The 22,333-nt window shown below is 42.2% G+C and overlaps 1 protein-coding gene across 8 annotated transcripts in view; it reads left to right on the top strand.

Moving 5' to 3' along the window:
• The window catches only part of fbrsl1 (fibrosin-like 1), a 276,517-nt gene that overhangs the window by 183,058 nt on the left and 71,126 nt on the right, over nt 1–22,333 (top strand). For all 8 annotated transcript variants that reach the window (XM_041041720.1, XM_041041718.1, XM_041041719.1 and 5 more), the window contains one exon: nt 2,327–2,356. In XM_041041720.1, coding sequence (XP_040897654.1) covers nt 2,327–2,356 — 30 coding nt within the window. The remainder of the gene's footprint in view (nt 1–2,326; nt 2,357–22,333) is intronic.

Consider the following 22,333-nt stretch of genomic DNA (forward strand, 5'->3'; position numbering starts at 1 on the left):
TGTCCAGAATCCGCAGTCTGAATGGGGAATTGATTGACAAGAAGCCTAAGCCACTTTCTCTTCTTAATGCCCTGCACTCTGTAATGAAGGTCTTTTGACAAGCGAAAGCCCAGAAATTAGGGTTTGCAAACATTCCCCAGGAGAGGAGAGACATGTTGTGTAAAAATGTGGCCAATATTTCTAATTTTCCACACATATTTTCCAAATACATGTGGGTTTGTGCTCATAGTTCAGTACCAGAGGTTTTTTATTTTCCCATTTTAAATTATTGGTCATTACCTATTTTAGGCTGTTGTCCTTTATTTTAGCAAGTATTTTAAGATTGTTAAATAAATAGACAGAAACAAAGAAAACACACTGACATATTTTCTTATATAACCATACATTCAACCATATTGACACAAGTGCAACACAATTGTTAGACCATTTTGGCATTCTCTCTCTTTTCTCCAGTATTATGATGGACTCTTCCTTTGCTTTCACACCTCTTTTCTTGATTCTCACTGGCACTCTCCAGAATCATAAAGAACAATCTCTTCAGCTGGTAGAAAGCCTCATATTGAGTGTATCATTTTACTGTATTTGTCTTCTGACATTTGTATGTTCTTGTTCTTTGTCTTGTGTAAGAATGCTTCAGTATGAACAGTAGGAGCTCCGACATTTCTAGGAGTCATTATTCTGAATAGAGATGCAAACACAACAGTAAACCCTCCTAAGGGGCTGAATCACAGTGTTTTTCACTTAGTTTTTGCCATCAAGGACTCCAGCTGTATGCCTTGTCTTTACAGCGAAGGATGAATCACAGAGCATGGAAGCTCCCCCCTCCTTTCTCCTCTCCTGAAAGATCTTGGCCACTGAGCCCTTGCGCTGATTACTCTCGTTACTTAATTATACATTTGGACCCACCGCACTCCCAACAAAGGGCCGCTGTGCCTTCATTGACCCAGCTCCCTCCTCATTGTGCCCAGCTCTGAAAGGGAGTCAAACAAAATAAAGAGGGTCCACTTAAATATGTTGCCACAGGGACTTAATTGACAGATTGAAGGCAGTTTTTCACAGGGGGCCCTCTCCCTCTCTATGTGGCTCTTCGCTTGAATTGCTTGCTCCTCATGCATCCTGCTGGGAGGTCCAGTGGGACTGGCCTGCAGCTCGACCACTCCTGTTTCCACAACTTCACTATCTGCTGTCTCTGAGGGGGGGGGGGGTTACCAGCCAAGAGCATTTAGTGACAAATGAATGTGAGAAACAGAAGCTAAGACCATGTGCACTGGATTTAAGTTAAGGAGTGTGGTGATGCTTGCCATAAATATTAAAGTTGCAGTATTTTATCATGACAAAATAGGATGTGTCAAATAAAAACTAAAGATAGAAAAAGTCAGTCAAGCTCTGTAAGTCAGGGTTATTGACTTTACTTTAACTTCACACATTCTTTTAGACTGAAAGTGAATGTACTTCCCAGTATGTGTCTGAGTCTAATCTTTTTTTTTTTTTTTATTATTTGCTAGAAAGAGATTTCTGCCTATGAATATGTCAGGAATGAAAGGCTGTGGCCCTCTGTATCTGCAGTATTCTCATCATCTGTTTGTCAGTTACAAGGTCTGACTTTTTTCTCTTTTCCTTGTTTTTTTAAAGTTGCACCTCTTCTCAAGATATTTGAGCCTGATCTCTGTGTATTTTAATGGTGAAATGACTTGTGAAATTTGAAGTGTTGAAGAAAAACCATTTCACTTCTTGTCTGAATAGAAGGTGATTTGGCCTTTGACCGTACTAGACAAGGCATATTTCAGAGTACAACCTCTCTTGTTATTTAGTTCCTTTATCCCTGCAAAAGTCTGACATACAAATTAAAGGCTGGTTTGTCACAAGGTGAATTTGAAATACCACACTTAATAGGCACTGTGTTTGAGTATTCAAAGAGCCTAAGCTCTCTGTGTCCTTGAGATAGTATCGTCCAATTTTAAAGCACACTTAAAAGGCTAAATGACAAGCTGCAGCTGAATACAAAGTCATTGAACAGGCTCTTTATAATAGAACCCAGTGTATAGTATTATTCGTTTTTTCATCTTTTGTAAATTTACAGCATTGAATTTGCGACAGAAAAGACCAGAATGGTGTTCTGTGCGGCTGTGCTGCTTTTGAAACTTGAACAACTCTCTTAGACTACCACACTCTCCTTTCCCCCTTCATCCTCTGCCGTTTGCACTGAAAGCTGTCAGTGAATGAGAGGTTGCACACAAAAATAACATCTGCACTGATTATGAGCTACTGGGGGGAGCCAAATGAATAATTCCTTATATTTCCTGTGTCTGTCTCTTTTCTGTTACAGTGTGACAGCGAGAGTGACATTGACGACAAGGTAAGTCTGCTTTTCCTGTGTTTATTCACCCACCACATGAAGTGGCTGAGAGTTGTGAATAACAAATTTGAGCGTTCGACTAAAGGAGGGAGACAGTCACAGTGTTTTGTTAGCAGAAAAAAAAGACGAGGGGTAAAAGACACTATGCCGGTCCCACCACTGTTGATCATTTGCATCTCACAAAGAAACAAAGTGACAAGGAAAATGCGGTATAGGGAGAAGATGTTTTTCAGTGTTAGTTTTCTGTTTTGCAGTCAAGAGGCAATATGGCCTCTTTTCTTTTTGGAGTACTTTATGCCTGACTGTCTTAAATATGCCTTCCAGCCTAGATCATAGCGTAACATACAGTAAGCTTTAGTGTGTATGCATTTAATCTTATCGCATGGCACATATCACTACCTGCTTGTACCTTTCATATTCTAGATAGCAGTATCATAGCTCCAGTTTAGGTATCTTAGCTAATCATTTTAGTTTAACATTTGAGTCTTGTAATGCTGATTATGTTTCAGACACAGAAAGACCTTCCTGTTTTTCTCATAAATGTTGGCAAAATTTTGAAAGTTGAGTTTTTGTTTTCTTTTTAAACAACAGCCCAGTTTAACAACCATAACCTAATCAAAGATGGCAACTAGAAAACACAGCTGCTCCCTTGTGCACTTTCCATTTTTTTTTTTTTTTTTTGCCAAGATGAAGTAATGGAGAATCACCTTATAAGACAGTCTTTGATGTTTATGAGTATTTCTTTGAAAACATTTCTTAGTTTTACTTACAGTGGCTGAATGTGATTAGTCTTCATTATGTCAGTGGACCTGGAAAGTGAAAACTGTGGGTCACACCAGGAACTTGCTTTACAAAGCATAGCAGTGTTTTATATTTTAGGAGTGATGTCATCAAGTGTTAACCATTTGACAGTTTGACAGATGTAGTCTATCGGTTTCACTTCTGTGTGTTTATCACAGACTTGGAGGTGGTTGGCTGATGGCAGCCACCTGGTTACAAGATGAAACGCCCTCAGGGAACCTCACGCATCCTAATTCCTCCACACTTTAGCAATTACTCCCTGGTAAATGAATGAGATAGCATGCCTAATCTCCTGTAAGCTTAGCTCCCAGTTCTGTGGAAATGTCTGCAGCTCTCCCTATAAATAATACATTGATAGCAGGCCCAATTTGCATTAACTGTAGTCTGGCAAGTCAATAGGCTTTTATCTCTTCATTGAAGCGAGAAGGAACCGAGGGCGCTAGCTAGTTGACACGACAGAGAGACGTAGCAGGCCTGTCAGTCTCCATACGGCTCCCTGGCATCACTGTGGGGGGTAGAGAGGGAAGTAAAGTAGGAGGGAAGCTCTCAGAGTGTTTCCTTTTCAGGGTTTTGTTTTCCTTCCTTCTCTATCAGTTACTTGAGACTTGTAACAGTTCTATATAGTGTCACGAATTTTGACATTTAATATCTAAAAGTTTGATACTGCAATACTGAACAGCATTACCAAAAGAAACACAAGAGAAACAAAACAAGCAGTGCTGTGGCGGTTTTGTAGGAACTCAGCGGTGTTGCTCTGTTGTTGGTGAGGTGTCAGCCTCTGCCTGTTCAGTAAAACAGCTCCATATTTGGCGTTTGGCAACAGTTATATTAGGCAGTTTAGGTGTACTGGGATGCAGTTCAAGACATGGCGGAGTATTCAACATTACTGCCAAGTTTTCATCTGTTGAATTTTGTACCAATTATTACACAGCCCAGTGTCAAGAGCCAGATGTCTGTTAAGGCCTTTCTCTTCTCAAACACTTGTCATCAAAATGTCCTGAAGTGGTGTTTTAGTTTGTGAAACACAATTTGTAAATGTATTCCTGGTTCATGAGAGTGAATGGAGAATGTTATCTTTGAAAAATACTAAGGTCATAACCCTGACATTACTTTTATTAGACGCTGCTATGCACTGACAGTGTCAGAAACACACTCAAGTGTGGGCTGGACTGTAAGTGAGCTATTTATTATTCTGTAAACATGATACCTAAACCACTAATGTGAATCTCCAACCATAGGCAGTAAAATAATACTGCAAATGACAAACATAATCACTAACAACAAAGTTGTAACCACGGTTGCAGCCATGCAATCTGTTTCCTTGGCTTCAGTGTGTAAAACTACTGATTTTCACTCCTAGATCCTTTACTTGCTTTTTCATGTCTCTTCAAACTTTGCTCTCAGTTCTTAGTTTCCATTCTCAGTTCTAAAGTTCTAAAGCTCGGTCTTGAAGCTTTTTTCAGTGTGGGGCTTGTGGGTTAAAAGCCGCTTATGAAGTTATGAATACAGGTCTGTAACAAATCTCACACAAGCTATCAAAGAAACTTAGTTTGGTAAAATTTGTAATACCCCAAACAGAGAGTAGAAATATATCCCCAGATATTCCTTCCTAAATCAATGCTATCCTTGAATCAGCAAACAGCATGTGACAAAACAGTGACACTGGAACACAAGAACCTTTGCTAATATCAGATCAACTTACAACACAGCCTGGGATTAGATTTAGCTGAAGGCCACCGTAGGCATGGCCGCAGGATTCATAAGACGCAAAATGTGGATAATAATATACATGTACAGCTACATTCACCGTTTATACTGCTCACCTAGCCCTGCGCCCATCAGCCCACCTCTGTCCGCCCTGACAGCAGCCACATCGCCACTACCTCACTCTCACTCGCCCACTCACTCACTCACTCACCCCAATAGTTTACTGTTCGCCGTCAGCCTGTACCCTGCAGCTAAAATGCTTGTTGTATCTAAAACTTTGAAAACCACCCAGATAACAAAGTCTGTCGCTCTTCAACACAACTGCTAAGAAAACTTTCTGTCCTTAACTTACAGTTACCAAAACAAATTTGTTTACACTGTCTTACCCTCCTACAGACAACTCAACTGCCGGCCGCCTATTGATTATCCAGTTTTGTTGTAGAAACTGGATCTAATTCTTACTAGCTTGTAAAGCTTGGGGGGCATTTTTTGCGGGGGGGAGTTAGAGGAATAGCAGAAATAATCAACATCATATTTTCACAGCTTTTATTTTCCACCTCCAAGTTTATTAAACAAAAAACACAAAATGCAATTGAAACCAATTTTCACGATGTGGGACCTTTAAAACTACATTATTAAATATTAGGCAAGGCAATACTAAGGCAGCAAATATGTATGATATCCCTTTCAAAACCACATCATTACATAGAACAATGAGAAACTGCCACACCTTGCTTTCCTACCTATCAACAATGTCACATATGATGTCAACACCCTGTTTGACAGCTTATTATCTAAGTAAGAATAGAGGCCCAAAGGTAAGTATTAATATTTTCCATTGTTACAATGATTGTGGTGCTCCATTCCCACGAGCAGTGATGCTGAACAAAGAAAAGCTGTCATTTGGTGGCAAAACAGGAAATGGGACTGAACGACGGTGTAATTCAAAAACAAGTTTGACTGCTGTGGAACCTTTGCAAACACACTGTTGATGTACATGTATTTGCCAAGAGCGCAAGAAGAAAAGAACATCTGGATAAAGGCGAAAGCAGGGCTGACCTTTTCATTTCCTCAGAAATGCATATTATCATAATCAAGGTGATGAGAGTTGCGAATCATCCATATCAAATTGCTGAGGAAAGAAGAACACTGGGGAAAAATACTCTGACAGGCCATCACCATAAGTAGAAAAAAAGATGGTGTAAAAATTGGGTTCCATGAGGAGGAAGACAAACACTGTCATTTGTAATTGCCCGCACTCAGGATAACTCGACAGCGATAATTTTCTGCAACGTTTTGCTGAAACAGGTGCCAGCTTCTCCCGTATCTTTCCAATGAAAACAAAGACTCCTTTCACATCAGATTACCAGCCACCTGAACACCCACATTGTCAGGATTTCGCAGATTAACTTAATTAGAATATTGCTTCCAGGTGTGCCCCCAGGGTGCAATCAGTTACACTGTATTTGAATAAAACTGACGAGTTGCTGCTACAGCAAAGTCAGTTTAGATTGGTGTACCTTGTGAAGCTCGCTTGTATCAAAGTGATGCTTGAGATAGCATGCAGCGATGTGTTTCCAGAACATGTCAGACTTGAATTCTTCGGAGATTGCCGGGTCACCTCCAGTTCAGCGCGAGGCTGTTGTGAGGGGGATCTTTATGTAGATTGGCCCAGCCTTGAAGAAACAAGCAATCAGAATCTGGGTATTGTGTTCTCATCATTGGCATTTCTTCTTGGGAGGCCTGTCATCTGATGTCCAAGATTACATGATGTTTGACAATGAGAAAGATTCAGAATACGTTTAAAAAAAAATAACAGCCCTGACCTCGCGTTGCCTCGCTCATGTCTGCACCCTGGGGGAAAACCCACATACGTACTTTAAGGATTCCTTATGGAGAATAATGTTTTCTTTGTCTTCCCTGTTATTAAAGCCACACTTGTGTGTGAGTGTTTGCACATACCCATGCTAAAGATAGACACTCATGGAGGAACAAACCACATGTTGGGTAAACCTCTTGGCAATACAAGGACTATGTGTATTCAAGTCTGTTTGAGGCTGCTATGGAACTGGGAACGTCATTTATTCTTTAGTCTTGATTCAAATACTTTTAGCCACTTAATGTCTCTGTGTGACTGTCAGTTGATTAAAATGTACTTACAAGCCCCAGAGCACGTGTTAGCTGTTGGTTGTGCTTGTGTAATGGGGACATCTGTGATAATAAGGCGTCACAAGGACCTTAGAATTTGATATATTTGTGAATAAAGTGCATTATTCAAAGGGGAACTATTATGCTTTTCCTTATTTTCATTCATATATAAAGATAATGTAAGATGTCAGGTGGTCATACGAAATATGGCAAGGGTTTCAAATAACGAGGTAAACATATGTAGAAGTACTCTCTGTGAGATAAAGGCCCAGGCATCAGGCTGCTCTGAACACTGTTCCAACTTTTTTTTTTTTCTTCTTCCACGACAAGCTGACGTCAGCTTGTCAGGGATTTCCTTATATGGCCATCCACTCTAAGCACAGGCGCAGCACGCCCATGAAGTACAGGGTTAATGTAGTAATTTTAATGTACTCCAGCATGCAAGGTTTACTGTACAGTCATTAGGTGACAGCAGAATAACATTTTATTGGCAGTGTTACCTTTGGTATTTCTGTCAGCAGATGTTTTCCACTTCAGTCTGCATTTTAGGGCATTTCCCACACTTACGCCTATTGACAGGGGCATGTATTGAAAGGTTTTTATGTACGGATTTTGATTGACAGACTAAGTCCACCGTTATTTCACACAGTAAACAGGTAATGTACGTAACATTTAGCAAACAGAGACATCCTGCTGTAATCTTTGTTGCTGCACGTTTGTGGTGTCCACTCTCATGGTCTTGATCGGATCTGGTTTCAAACTTACAGATGGATTTTAGAAGTTGCCGTTTCCAATCAATTATATTATGTCATTTATCAGTTTAAAAGTTTACCTTCAGAACCTCTACGCCAATAAGACGATGAGGTTTTGCTCACAAGCTCTGGGCGCTGGACCTCAGCGAGTTCTTGAAGTCGGCCAATCAGAAGAACATCAGAAGAAAGTGGGAGGGGAGTTTTAAAGAGCTCTGAGCTAATAATGCCTGTTTCTGTCAGAGGCTCAGCTGAGGTGTTGCATAGCTGCAGGCAGTAGGAGATAAGAAGGGATTTTTTAAACTGTGAATCATGCAAAGCTACCCTAGTGAAGTCAAGGAATAAAAATATAGAGCTGGAAATGAGCGTAATAGGTCCCCTTTTACATCCAGCCCAGCCCAATGTTTTTATTTGTCTGGTGAATGGTCATTAGTGTCAGTTTAATGGTTACCAGCCGCGGGGTAACCATGGGGCTGGTATTGTTTTCACCTTGTGAGTCTGTGTGTGTGTGTGTATGTGTCATCATGGCAAAATGTGGTCCTGGTATCACAGTTTGAACATGCTTTGTTTGGTTTTACAGAACTTGTGGTTTCATAACATCTGGTATTATTCCAAATATCTTTTTAACTACAACAAATGTTGAAAATTAGTTTCTACCCCTCCCTGCTCCACTTGTCATCTATCAACCAGCCAATGCTGTCAACCTCTGACATGTCTGAGATACTCTAAGTCAAGACGGTCATTTTCTTTCACTGGAGAGGCAGAGACAGACATAGAGTGGGATTTATCCCTTCTCAGTTTGTTCATGTACTCTCCTGAAGTGTCATCCTATCTCCATTAGACCCCACTTTGCCATCCTCACTGGCTCCTCCAATTTCCTCTGTATTCTTTCTCCTGTGCAAATAATACAGTCGCTGTCTGCCTGTGTGCGAAACGTTAGCATGAGCCGCTTATATTCTCTGCAGCCCTTAACACAGCGGCCTCGTGTCAGGTGCATTACCACCGCCACCGCTGCATCACCATAGCCACAGCGGAGGACACCCAGGTCGGCTAATTCTATTTGGTCCTATTTGCCAAGCAGTCACTCAGCAGAAAGTGTATCTGTCTCCGGGGGAGTCTCCAAGGACCATTACCACATCCTGTCTATGAGCTCTTTTACGGCTCCGGTGTACTCATCTGCCAGGGCAGCGCACAGGCTCTGATTGACACATTAATTCCTCCTCTGCCCCCTTATCTTCCTGCTGTGTGCAGAATGAATGCCATATCACTGCGTCGGAGCGTCTCTACCGCCTTATCAGTAATGGCTCGTCAGCTAGTGGTATCCTCCCAGCTGATGTATTGGGGGTACGCCCTGTTAAACTAGCAGTGCGCCCGCAACAACAAAACAAGCGTGTTGCATGGATTTATACGTATCCGTTAACACCACCACTACCCTCACCTCTTTGTTTCTTCTTTAAATCTCATCCACTTGTTTACTCTTTTTTATTTACTACCTGCTCTCTGTCATAACTAGAGTTGTCTGTTTTTACCTCTTCTCCTCCTCCATCTTGGAAAAAGAATAGTCATATATATTCATATATATTCATGTAGGTGCGTCCCCCCTCCTACATACCCCTCCCTAACCTGTGCTACTTTGCAAAATCCAGATTGGTCTCCGAGTCATCATATTCAATAACAAACAGACCACCCACCAGGCCGCTGACAACCTTAACCTTTTTTTATGGACGGGAAAAATGGCCCGGCTTAATGTTTCGACACAAGTGATCATCCGTCCTCATCTCTTTAATGAAATTAGATTAAGTGCACCTGGGAAAGAGCTGAGAAAGCAGAATGCCTCGCCACCTTCTTTAATCTAAAACCAATTTGCCAGTAATATTCCTTTCCCCCCAGCTTGGGATTCGCCGGCCCTGATTCAAAATGGAGGAGGAACGAGATGAGACCAGAGCTGACTGGTTGCATTCAGCTCCCCACAGGCACTGTGAAATTAGAACTGACACCGGCAACACAGGCCTTAATATGGAGATGTCATTTTTCTCCTCTTGCTTTTGTCTTTCTCTCTCTCACTCCCTCCTTCTGTCCTTCTTTTTTTTTTCTCCTACTCAGTTACTTCTTCTGTTCACTACAGTTTTCCCTTTCTGGCCAAACCTAAAAGAAAAACGAAGCAGAGAAGAGGGGAAAAATGAGAAGAAACATCAAAGTACTTGAGAGATTAACCATTCCCACCAAATGTTGGTAAGGTTTGGATGTAAGGCCTCCTGTAAGTTTAAGGGTTAAGGTTAAGATTACAGTTATGCTGTAATCAGCTTTTAGAAGAAAATAATGATGACTTCTTGCTTTTTAGATTAGCCAGAGCGTATTATTCTTCCATCAGGTGGTCTCATGATGTTGCTCACATTTAGCTATTAGAAAGAACCTGGAAACATTTATCTCTTTAATTTATATTGAGCTGTTTGCAACATGTTCTCATCTCTGGTCAGCTCCAGCTCATGTGTGCTCTGCAGGCTAATGTTTTTTCTTTTCCTTTTCGTGGTTATGAAGCGACTCATCTGTTGTACATTTAGTACACAAGTATGCGGTGATCGGGGAGCACATTTGGATTTGTCTCTGAAGTGAAGAAGGACGCCCTTAGTCCTAGCAGTATGTGATGTGTGTTTGTGTGCAAGCTCGGAGGGAAGTGAGTGTAAGGGCATGCTCTGCGGTAAAACTCAGCCCCAGTGCATGTTGGGAAGAAGAGGCGTGATGACAGAGAAAGACTTGGAGCTTCTGCGGGGCCAGCCAGCAGACACAGCCAACTGACATCAGCAAAGGCGGCTTGTCACTAGCAATGCATGTCATACGGCAATGCAGGGACAGTCAACATGGACGTGGCGTCATTGATGTGGCAGCCAATAGCCTGGTCCAGATTCTTTCTTAAAGGTTAGCACTGATGTTGGCATGGCAGATGAAAATAGAAGGGTTGTGGCAAACAAAGCCATGCCAGCCACTCAGAACATAGGAGGTGTGAAAACATAGCATGGCATCAAGACTGCAATCTTCTTTCACTTACCGCCTCCTCTCAGTGAAGCTGTTGGTGTTGGCACAGACCGTTAATAGAACAAATAGTCGTCCCTTTGTTCTGTTAAAATCATAACACGCACCCTACCCTTCTGTCTCTGAAACACCAGTGCTCTTCTAACTCTGAGAAAATCCTGTCACCACTCAGCCATGTTTAACAGCTTGTGATCATTGTTATTGAGGGAGTTATTGTTGCCTCGATGAACACCAGGTTTCGGTATGTGTTTTTCCTCCACCTCGGCCAGATCCATTTTTACAGGTGGTTTTCCTCAAACACTGTTTTTCCCACCTGAGAGCCCTGGTTCTGTAATAGGAGAGTTTTCAGCAGCGGCCAGGTGAAATGCTCGATTACACAATTTTCTGCTAGAGATCTCGTCAGTTCAATGATACAGTGATAGAGAAAGTGTGGCATGCCATATCAAACTAGACAAGATGTGAAGTATTACACCAGCTGTGGTGCCACATTAAATCTAACTGGTACTGTATGAATCTGAATAACATTATACTGTAGAATAAGAAATGCAGACGCAGTAGTTTTTTGATGGCACTGCTGCACTGCTGATTCGTATCAATCTAAATAAAATTACATATCTGCTTTTTTCTAAATTAGGTTTATTAGTATTTCTAATATGGATGTAGAATAAGTTTACTGTGTGATGTTAAGAGACTTGCAGTGTTAAGTGGTTGCACAACTTCATCTACCTTTCAAAATAATTAGATTACAAAACACAACATAGACATAAAAGACATAAAACCCGCTTAATCTAATTAACCTGAAGTCTCTTTATGCATAATGTGTTATGAATGATGCACTCTTACAGCAGTCAGTGCACATCTACTTAATAGCAAGTAAAGCATTACACATAGCCCAGGGAATAATCTCAATGCAGTTGTGTGACACAAAGTTAAACAGGCAGCTAAACTGACTAACCCTGTGCTCAGTGTGTGTCCACTGTGCTTCAAAACAGCATGGCACAGACTTCATTGTTTTTCAAGTGGCCTGTGTTTGAATAACAATCCAAGCACTATATACATTTTTCCACATGAGTAATAAGTAAAATTGACTCCATATTGGGTGCAGATGTTCTGTGGGAAGAGAAAAAAAAAAAGACACAAATGTTTGTGTGTACGTGTAAGATGTAAGATTTGAGTGTTTCTGATTGTGCATAAACATAATGCCTAAGTGGGTTTTTATTCAATAAACATGGTTGGACTGTAATTACTTACACATTTCTTCTGGCTGGAAATGCAAGACAGACTTTGTGTGCGTTTAGAGCTGGCGCACCAAGACTCATGTCTGTCCCAGCCTTGGCTTGTCTGCATAAGACTTCCTAATGCAAGAAGACTTGCTTTTCCCCCACAACAAATGGCATATGCAATCAGGGATAAATATAGAATTCCCTGTTGTTATTAGGAATCAGTGCCATTGTGGATAATGTTTCCCTGAAGAAGCGTTACTTCCTCTTTGGCCAGGAATACATCAGTAAATTGAGCTTAGGTCCACTGTGGCTGCAACAAGAATGTTTAGAGAGCCTCAATTCCCTTCTCAGACAAAGAGGCCAGTCAGCAAAGTTGTGTGCTACTCATATTTTTTTTGTAGAAATTTTATAAGGGAAATCAACACACATTAATCATGAAGTCAAAGGCCATTGTTATTTCTTGAGGCTCTGTATTTTGTCTCCATTTACTAAAAATTTCCTACTGAAGCCAAGTTTCACAACCTGGCCTCTTCATGGGACGGCTCATCTGCAGTCCTCATAATAGTGATGATGGACAATAAAGGAAGTGAGCTCTGAGTCTGAGACTCCCTCCCACCCACTGAGAGAAACATATTCCATCTTTCTCTTGCTAACCACTTGAGCATCTCCAAGTCAATCTAAACACTCAGATGCCTGTGGATGGGCTGGCGACTGCCAGACCTCAAGCCTTGCAGGCCCTCGCGTCACTTGGGCTCTGGAGGGAACTTTCCGTGGGCGAATGTGTATGTGATGTGGAAAGCTGAGAACCCCAGAGAGTACGCTGAGATCAGGCCCAAACACACACAGGGGCCAGCTGCCTTCAATTAAACCAGAAACCCCAGCCTCTGCAGTCCCTTATGCTCAAAACCAGCCTGCTTTGATCTGTGCCAGCCAGGGGAAAAGGTACAGAGCCTGAAAGATTACGGGGAAAAAAATAATTATTGTATCAAAGGGTGCTCCATAAAAGTTAACGGGGGGATTTTTAGGCTCAGGGGGCAACGGGAAGCACGTATTAACGATGGCTGTCACTCATGTTCATTTACCAGTTATTTTCCCTTCGTCTTTTTCTGTGAGCTTTAATTAGTGGACACACCTGGCCTCTCTCTGAAGTTAACTGTGAAACTCTCCCTGCCACTTTAGTTTTTATGGGCCCTGAAGATCAATTCTGAGTCATGCAGGGCACATTATCACAACTGAAGCTGATATGCTTGTCAGTTTCAGCTTGACACGCTGAAGAGGTATAGAAGCTCTTGGATATGTATGAGGTTTGGAACCACAGACAGAGACCAGCATTAAAACTGTCCCCCTGCCAAGTACTGCAGACGCAGGCGGCATGGGCATCCATTAAATTAATTTGACTTCATTAGTGCAGACCTGCTAGGCCTGGGGTGCCCACAGAGATGCCAGGGGGTGGGAGGTGGGGGGGGGTGGTTGAGTGGCATCAGCCGCTGTGTTCTGAGGAGAGCGAACACATGGCACTGACAGGCGGAATATGGCCCCAGTTCTTACACCGGGACGACTGCCAAACAAAGGCAACATGCGTCACTGGCTTTAGGGGAGCTCAATCAACACCCGGTCGGAGCATTAACGCCATGCGCGCCGCGCCACATCAGTGAGGAGGCCGCGGGTCGCTGGGCAGCCTGCAAGTCATGCGTGTGCACACAGTGAATGTGGCAGCGTGATATGATACAGAGGCGGTGCCAACGGGTTGACCCGCTGCCATCACCTGTGTGTCTGCTGCCAGAAACGCTCATGTTATTAGGTTACAAGGCTCGCATTCATCTCCGGTTATTGCCTTGCAAAAATATATGTCACAATATTTTATAATATTTGTTGTCATTTGTTCTGGCATGCTAAGTGATTGTTCCATACATACATACACTCTAATAAGCACATTTATAGATAAAATGCTCCCGTTCTTAAAGGTCATAAGTAGTGCCATGTCATCCCCACAATCTAGGTGACATCTTTGAATGATTGAGGGTGAAATATATTTTTTTCTTGAGCTAATTGACCAAGCATTGAAAATAAATGACTGCTTTTGAGTTGAAAGTTGATCTGCTGTTTCTGGATCTTAAAATATTTCCAGCCCAGTTGCATCCAGCCACCAAAAATAACACCACAGCAGGGTAGGGTCAGATTGAGGGGCTTGGCTTTCTTGTTATGCTTTCATTTTTGCCATCTACTGTCAGCTAATGTGAACCACCACCAGTTAATTTAGAGAGGTTCCTTGCTTTGCCTTGCAGCACCTTAACAGCGTTTCTAACCTGCAACGTCCCAGTCACAGGCCTGCTTCTGTAACCTCAAGGCAGACGCTGCCAGCTTCTGGAGCTGACCCGAGCTCTGCTGGGAGTGGTGCACCTGATAAATACAGAAGTGTGGAAATAAATAAATAATGGGAGGCATTAAGTCCGGATAGGACTGGAAGGTAGCCTGAGGGTGGTAAGTGTTCTGTCTGACAGCAGCAAACACTTTGATCAGAGGGCCCCGTCTGAAGATCGCTTCCACATCTGCACAGGGGGAACGAGCTGTAAACTGCCAAGAAGCATTTTAATGACAGTTGGATTATAAAATGAAAGAGGGCTCCAGATGGCAGGCAGTGCAGCGGCTGCGGTTCGGGGGAGGCTGTTTAAACTGCTTTTTTATTGATAAAATATGGGGTGAAAAATTGCGTAGGGCTTATTAGGCGTCCCGCTGTGATGTTGCTCAGCTGGCCAAGCTGTTCACCGTGGCCTCAGTCCAAACATGCCTCCATAAATTTTTAGCTGTACCTTTAAATCTGTAAGATCCCTGCTTGTTAAGTTCACCCTTGCTCCCCCAAACCCCCCACACCGTATTTGTCCTTTGAAAGACTTGCTTTGTGTCCTTTTTCTTCTTCTTTTTTTTTTTAGACCGGCTGGATGAAAGCAATGTTAGTAGCTCAACACAGACTGAGGAGGTTGGAGGGGGGTTCCCGCATAGCATGCTCATTATCGTCCGCCAAGAACCAGAGTTTAGCCCTTAAACAACTTAATTCCTCCATGATTTCATTAGCTTTACTCTCCTAGTGATAAAATGAGACCAGCCTTATTAATTCAAGACACTGCGGTTGTGCTTTCCACCTAGATCCACAGGGCACTGTTCAAGGCAGAAATAGTCATCTGGGCATTGACATTTAGTAACTGACTGCAATAGTGGCCAGAAGGGAGAAGCAGTTGCACTAACTGTGAACTGACTACCAAGTTAAAGCCCAAATTGCATGAGTAGTAATCTGCATCAGAATATGTTGTAGTAAGAGAGGTCATTTTAGGTCCTACTAGAGAAGATGTGGCAAGACAAGAGGCTTTAAAAATGCACGTTGGATAGAAGTCACGATGATCCATTAAGGGAAAGGGCACAATAATTACATTTTCGTGTGAGTTACGGTGATGTTGGTTAAATCAGATTGTCACCTTTTGAATAAGTGTCTCCCAGTTAATATTACCTTACTCTAAATTGGTCTCATGCACATCTTTGATCTGGAGCTCAAATTGAATTTGCTTGAAATGTGAATAGGCCTGATTCAAAAGCTGGAAAAAATTCATGGTCCCAATAAAAGGGATCAGTGAAAGCCATCTTGACTCCATCAGAATCCATACATGTCGCACGTATGCTTTTCTCTCCACAGAGTGGGCTCCTTTCAGCCCAGATATGTTGTTAGCTCTCACTGCTCTCACTGCTAATTTAAAATCCATTAAAGCTGATAGGCTGGTTGACTAAAACACTGTTGTGATGGCCTCGCAAAAAATGGGTGACTATTTTTTTCCCTACCTTCAGAAAACAGGCAGCCCCAATTTATATTCCATAACTACCACTTCAAGGCCAACCCGCCGCGCCCCCATTCCACCCTCGCGCCTACCCGCAGCATCAAAGACAATTACTGTCGACATCACATCAAATTACAACTGTTGGTTTGCTTGTTTGTCTCGTTATGTGACTTGAAAACTGCGATCTCCCACCCAGGGAAGGTCCCCTCCCATCTGCTCTCCTCCCTTTGCCCACCCTTATGGGCCTACACACACACACACACACACAGATACCCATCCAGCACAGGGAAGAGAAGGGACAGGCAGCCGACAGCCTAATGGACTAATTTGTAATTGGGAATGAGAAAAAGCTGAGTTGTTGGACGTGTTATAATTCGACAGAGAGTGGCAGCTCTGAGCCGGACCATGAAGCTTCAACCATAAATCTCTCGCTCCCTCCTCCTTCCTCTCCCTCTCCTTGAAATGCTTTTTTTTCCTTCCCCTCCGTGGAGAATAGTCAGAAAGGAAGGTGATGGGAGAGATGCTTTCGGCACATTCTGCTGCTCAAAGCTCCTGGCTCTGTCATATTCCTTTTCTTTCCTTTCCACACAACCCCCTCACATCCCTACCTCCCCTCCCTCTCTACCTTCACATGGATCCCATAGGATAGAATAGGGAAAGTATCTCAGAGCGTTCAGATGCGTTTGAAGTGCAGGACAGATGGGGGGCCCGAGGGACGGTAAAAAATGAATCGAGGATAGTAATAGGAGAGATGTTTTGAATCCTCTCCCCCATAAGTTATTTATCAGGGGCCCTTAGTGGTGGAGGAAGACTTCAGAGTGCTCCCTTAATGTAGCATCTGATGACTAGTAGGGGGGCTGTTCCAGGAAGTACTGCTGTAAAACAGGAGGGGAACATTAGCAGGGAAGTCTCTCAGGGCCCAGGCAAAGGAGAGGAACAGCACACAGGGCAGCTCTTTCCCAGCATGCAACACAGGACAGAGAAGTGAGGTGCACAAGAAGAGGTCCCGGATCCCCCCATCAGGCAGTGATATCACATGAGGTGCAGAGCAAGACGTTCTGTACTATTCCCACCAGGTTAGGCACGTTTGAGTAGACAAGGAACTTAAAATAGATGTGAAAATAAATAACACAAAGCAGATGCAAAAAAAAGGCAGTGACTGCTGGTTTCTTTAGTAGTCATTTACAGTGTCATTTTCCAATTAGAATTCAGCAGATATATTTACTCTTCACTACCTTCAATACATCGCCTAGTTTTTATTTCAAATTATCTGCTTTGTTATGAAATTGTGACAGGTCAAAGCTACAACCTGAGCAGAAAGCCAGTTAACTCAGCAGATAATTCAAAGAGAAAGCACTGAATTGGGCCCTTGTGCAGCAAAGTAATTTATCTCTAAAGACACAGACATCACCTCTGACCTTGGATGATGGACTTTTAATTCTACCGACAGGACCAGTGTTGATAGATTAAAGCTGCTGATAGAAAATATTTAGTCCTGCAACTTTGACAATTTTCGTGTAGTCTCAAAATTGACTTTTTTTTTTTTTTCCACTTAAAAATTCCTTTTAACAGTATGTAGAGTATGGTGCTCTAAAATCATCCATCAAAACACAGGATAATAACAGTGAATCAGGTGCAAGTGATGACTATTTCAATAAATCTAGTGATTATGCTAATTCATGCCATGTCTTTATCTTTTATATGCCAAACACATAATCACCAGACCAGCAATTAATGAAGAATTCAAACAGTAACAGGATTTGTTCTCAGTTCTCGAATGTCACCAAACATTGTGTTGTTCTTCGACATTCTTGGTAATCACTAAACTGCATGACATCCATAATAGCAGAAATGAGCAATAGTAACTAGCTAATTTCTGATTTTGATGATAATCACAGGTCTCGCCACCTTGAAACACTGTACACGCGTGATCACAAACGCCAGTAATGGGCCGAGCCAACCAGGGAAGTCTCTGATCACAGGAGACTAATGGCCTCTGAACTGATCACTGAGGCTAATAAAGACCAGCTAACGACATAGTCGCTTCGTTTGTGCTAATTGCTCTCCCTGGACCCTCGCCGTAGCCTGTGTCTCCCGAGCATCTGTCACCAGACATATTCCCCGACAGAGCTCAGACCCTGGCCTCAGCCTTGGAGCCGGGCACATCGCCAGAAACCATTGTCCTCTCGTGTCCTTTTAGTATGCTGAGGTGTGAAAAGACATTGTCTAGGTATATTGTTTGTTTTGCTAGATTTACATCTTGGTAAAACTGGACGAGGCTAAATATAATTCAGCATCGATATTGTGCTGTCAACACCTAATCATTATTGAAGGCAATATTGACTTTATTGATAACCTCTGGAGACCATGCATTCTTTTATGAGTTCACCTCCAGGCACATGCTTTCATCTTTAGCACATCAGTGCTCTGTGTATAACCAGATCAATATAACTGTCAATACAAACATACAAGAATTAGGTTTAGTGAATATAGTGATAGTGTGAAGTAGTAAAGTTTGATCTGCCCCCAAATATGTCATTCTTCTTTCTGTACTGTATACTGCATATATTGTCTGGCAGCCTTATAAGAAAGCTGGTCAAAACATGTACTACTAGTTTGAATCCTGGTAAAGTACTCTTAGTACTTAGCTAGCTAACACTGCCAAATTATAAGACTTTACAGGCTGTCTGATTTACATTCAGTTATATTGTATATAACATATACCACTTCATGAGGTATATGTTTAATCATTGCTGTCCACTGTCATGCAGGTAAAGTGGATTAGATCTGAGTGGGACTAAGATAGACTACATCCACCTGTTTTTATGCACCTGAGTGGAAAAGTGAAAATTGAAAGTTCAAAATTTGGTGTATCTCTAAAAGCAAAATGTGAAAAAGTGCAGTGGAAACACACAGGGATAAACATAAATGCCATATTTCCATCATGTTTTCTACATTGCTTTTTACCATGTGAGGTCTGATTGGCTGCCGATCTTCTAATTGCACAATCTTGTTGCACCCTCAAATCACACTTTGCAGCTACCAATATTTTCAGAATTCTTTTTATAAACCAAGCCTAAAATTTCGTATCACATGTAATTTTTTTTTTCTCTAAGTGGGAGTTAATAATTAACAGACAGTATTCTGTGCATAACAAAAGTATGGCGTTGCTCATAGGCAGACACTGGTTACGTCTTTTGAAGCTAGAAAAGCAATACTTGTATTTGATGCACACTGTGCTGGAGAAATCGTTAAATAGAAAGAAAGTGTGCTGAACAAAGGTTAGGGATTTTAAGAAAAACTAATTTTCTGATGTAGCACAAGCCCTTTAGCCTTATTGGAAATTTTAATGGGCTCAGCGGTCCCAAAGTAGCAACTTTGAAACTGCATTACTTTGAAAAATTGTGTTGAATACTAAAAAATACCAGGGTAGTTAGGAGAATATTCCACTCAAAACCTTACACTCACCCTCTGTAGGTTTGAACGGTGGCTGTGGTCAGCATGGTTACAGTAGACTCTGAAAGTGACAAGTTTTTAGAAAAGGGAAAAAAAACATCTTGAAAAAAATACACAGAGACTTCTCAACAACTTGTGACCTCTGGAATCCAATGTAACCAACCGAACTCAAGCTGAACGCAGCTACTGTTCTCCATCAGTGGGCAATGCACAAATCATTACACAGACATCTTTCAAGTCTGCAGTGTTTAACACTTTAAGAATACAGTTGGGGCCAAGTCTCACCTATACTAATATGCCGCTCATATACAGTATGTAAACAAAATTTTGTAAATGACATTAGTTGACAGTTGCCTCTGGGCAACTACAATATGCACTCTGTCTCTTGACGTTGAACATATCTTTGTCTGCCAAATCAAATTCATATATATTTGAGGCATTTTGAGATCAGCTACATTTTTACATGGAGGCAAGGTAGCACCTATATTTTTTCATTGTGCAGAACTTGTGATGTAGATGCAGCAGTGGCCATTTTGAAGCACTGACGCATGGTGCAGCATTACAATGGGCAGCAATTTGCATATCATTTCATGTTGGGGATATTAGATTAATGGCTTGTGACTGGTGTGATGAATACTAATTTAGCCTTAAATCATGTCACCGTTCAGACATCCAACAGCCTGCCCAACAGGCAGCAGAGCAGCTGAGCAGCCAGACATTTTATAAGGTCAGGTAACTTCTTTGGGCAAGCTCTTTCTGTTCCTTATTCGTTCTAGCCAGTTATGGCACTTGTAAATGTTTGCTATTCCAGGGACTGTTGGCTTCACTGTTAAAGGTATACGGGCTCACTACAGGGGTTAATGTCGTCTCCATTTATCCTGGCAGACAATAAAATCTGCTGATAGAGTCGGGCCAGCAGTGAGGGCAAAGCTGCGTCTGATGAAAATCATAAATGTTGTGGTACCCCAGCCCTTCCCCCCAATGGCCCCAGTTTGACTCCCAGTGTGTTGGTCCCTGGTGTAGGCAGCTTTTGTGGCCGCAAGGTATAATGATGTTAATGTTGTATGAAAAGGTTACATAGATAGGTAGGAGAGCGGAGCATCATGCTGTGTTTTAATGTCATCAGAGGCTGTTGTGACTCACCCCAACAGGTTGTGCAGTAAAACAACATGGAGGACGTGGATCCAAAATAAAGGAACCAAAGACCAAAACAGTACCACTGATTGTCCATCACTTTCCTCAGATTTGGCGGCCACTTAAAAGAATTCAGCCGGACTTTAGTCATTTTTTTAGTTGGTTTCAATCAAATTGGAAACCAGAGTTAATTGAAAATGGTATATAGAATCAATCCATACCAGCTCCTAATTTATGTCATAGATTCATGTGAAAACTTCTGTTAAATTCATGGGACCCTGCTAAACCCCGAAACCACAAACAACATAGCAATGTCCTGTTGTGAGAGGCTAATACACCTTACACCCCTGCTTAATACGGCTATAAAAACAACATAAAGTTATTTAAAATCTTAAAGATTAGGTTATCTCAGTTTCTGTGTGGTGCTTGAGATATCTCATCAGGTTTGCAATTTTCTTACCAGCGATTTTTTTTAGCCAACAAGACTACAGTCCCTTTTTAGCTCGGTGGCACTGCATTTTAACTGGGTTCGAATGTCAACCCGTTTTGATGCCATCACGTTCCTGTCCCACATGTTGTCAAAGCTCCTACAGCCATAGCATTAAAGTGCATAGCTAGGTCCAGACTGGCACTGTTGGCGCTGCATTCATGGCTGTGTAAAGTCTAAAATGTAAAAAAGGAAACATCAGAAACATCACTGACGCAGCTCAGTTCAAAGCCAGGCAACTGAAGTCACAGCAGCTCATCTTTACAGCGTCATTAAAAATTACTGAAATGCACCCCAATAATTATAAGAAAAGATTTGGAATCAAGCATCATTTCAGTGGTCATCCCTAATGAGCACTTAGACTGATGAATGTTCACATTGATTTGTCAAGAAAAAGGCAATTATGAGCTAGTATAAGATGCTTCTATTGAACTATAACCAGACAGTTTGGCTCTCAATGGTGCAGTAAAGCCTGACTGTGGACTCAAATATATAGCGATAATTTCATTATTTTATTCCACTGCAATAGCCATCGTATCTATTTTGCATGAATTTCTAAATGTTATGCTGAACCACTACTTTTATCAGTATGTAGAGATTTTTTTTTTTCACACACAGGAGTGTGTGTGTGTCTGTGTGTCACTTCATACATTCTCCTGAGAGTAGATGGCTAGCCAGGAGTATGGAGGGAGGAGATGGGAGGGTGTCCAGAGGGAGCTGTTTGATTGATGTGTTTTGGGGGTAGAGGAAGGTAGAGAGGGGGAGTTTTGAGACTGAGGAGGGGTTGGGAGCTTGATGGGACTCCACGGCAGGAGGGAGGCAGGGCTCTTAAGTGGGGGAGGAGAGGATGGGAGCTTTAACAAGCCCTAGATTGTTAGTGACAGGCAGATACTTCAACACTTAAAGTAGAAGGTTTGATTTAATCACAGAGCTGTCATTTGTTATTTGTCTGGCTTGCTCCACCGGGGCCATGGCTGATCAACTGCCTGGTCCCAAGAGAGCCCTTTTTCCCCCTGTAATGTCTAAATCCCCTGCACAAATTACAGGTCTGCACCACCTCCCATCCCCAGCCCTCCCCTCCCCTCCTTGCTTCAGTCCTGCCATGTTAAGAGACGAAGGCCAGAAAGAGAGGGAAGCGGGTTGGCAGGATGTGAGCAAGGGAGGGAGCCAGGTACTGGAAACAAGAGAGAGGGAGATGGAATGGCCTGAGGGCCACTAAAGATCATTAATAGGACTGTCAGGGAGGTTGCCAGTTGGTTAGTGTCTCATAAATAAGAAATGAGCTCCTCCCTCCTCGCCCATTCTAGTTCATTAATAATGCCTGCTGCGGTTATTTTGTTGCATCGTTCTTTGAAGGAAGGAGAGACAGGAAGGTGGAGGCACAACGAAGGGGAATATAGGGATAGGAGGCCTCACTT

The sequence above is a fragment of the Toxotes jaculatrix genome, chromosome 7 (assembly GCF_017976425.1).
Source record: "Toxotes jaculatrix isolate fToxJac2 chromosome 7, fToxJac2.pri, whole genome shotgun sequence".
Taxonomy (NCBI): Eukaryota; Metazoa; Chordata; class Actinopteri; family Toxotidae; genus Toxotes; species Toxotes jaculatrix.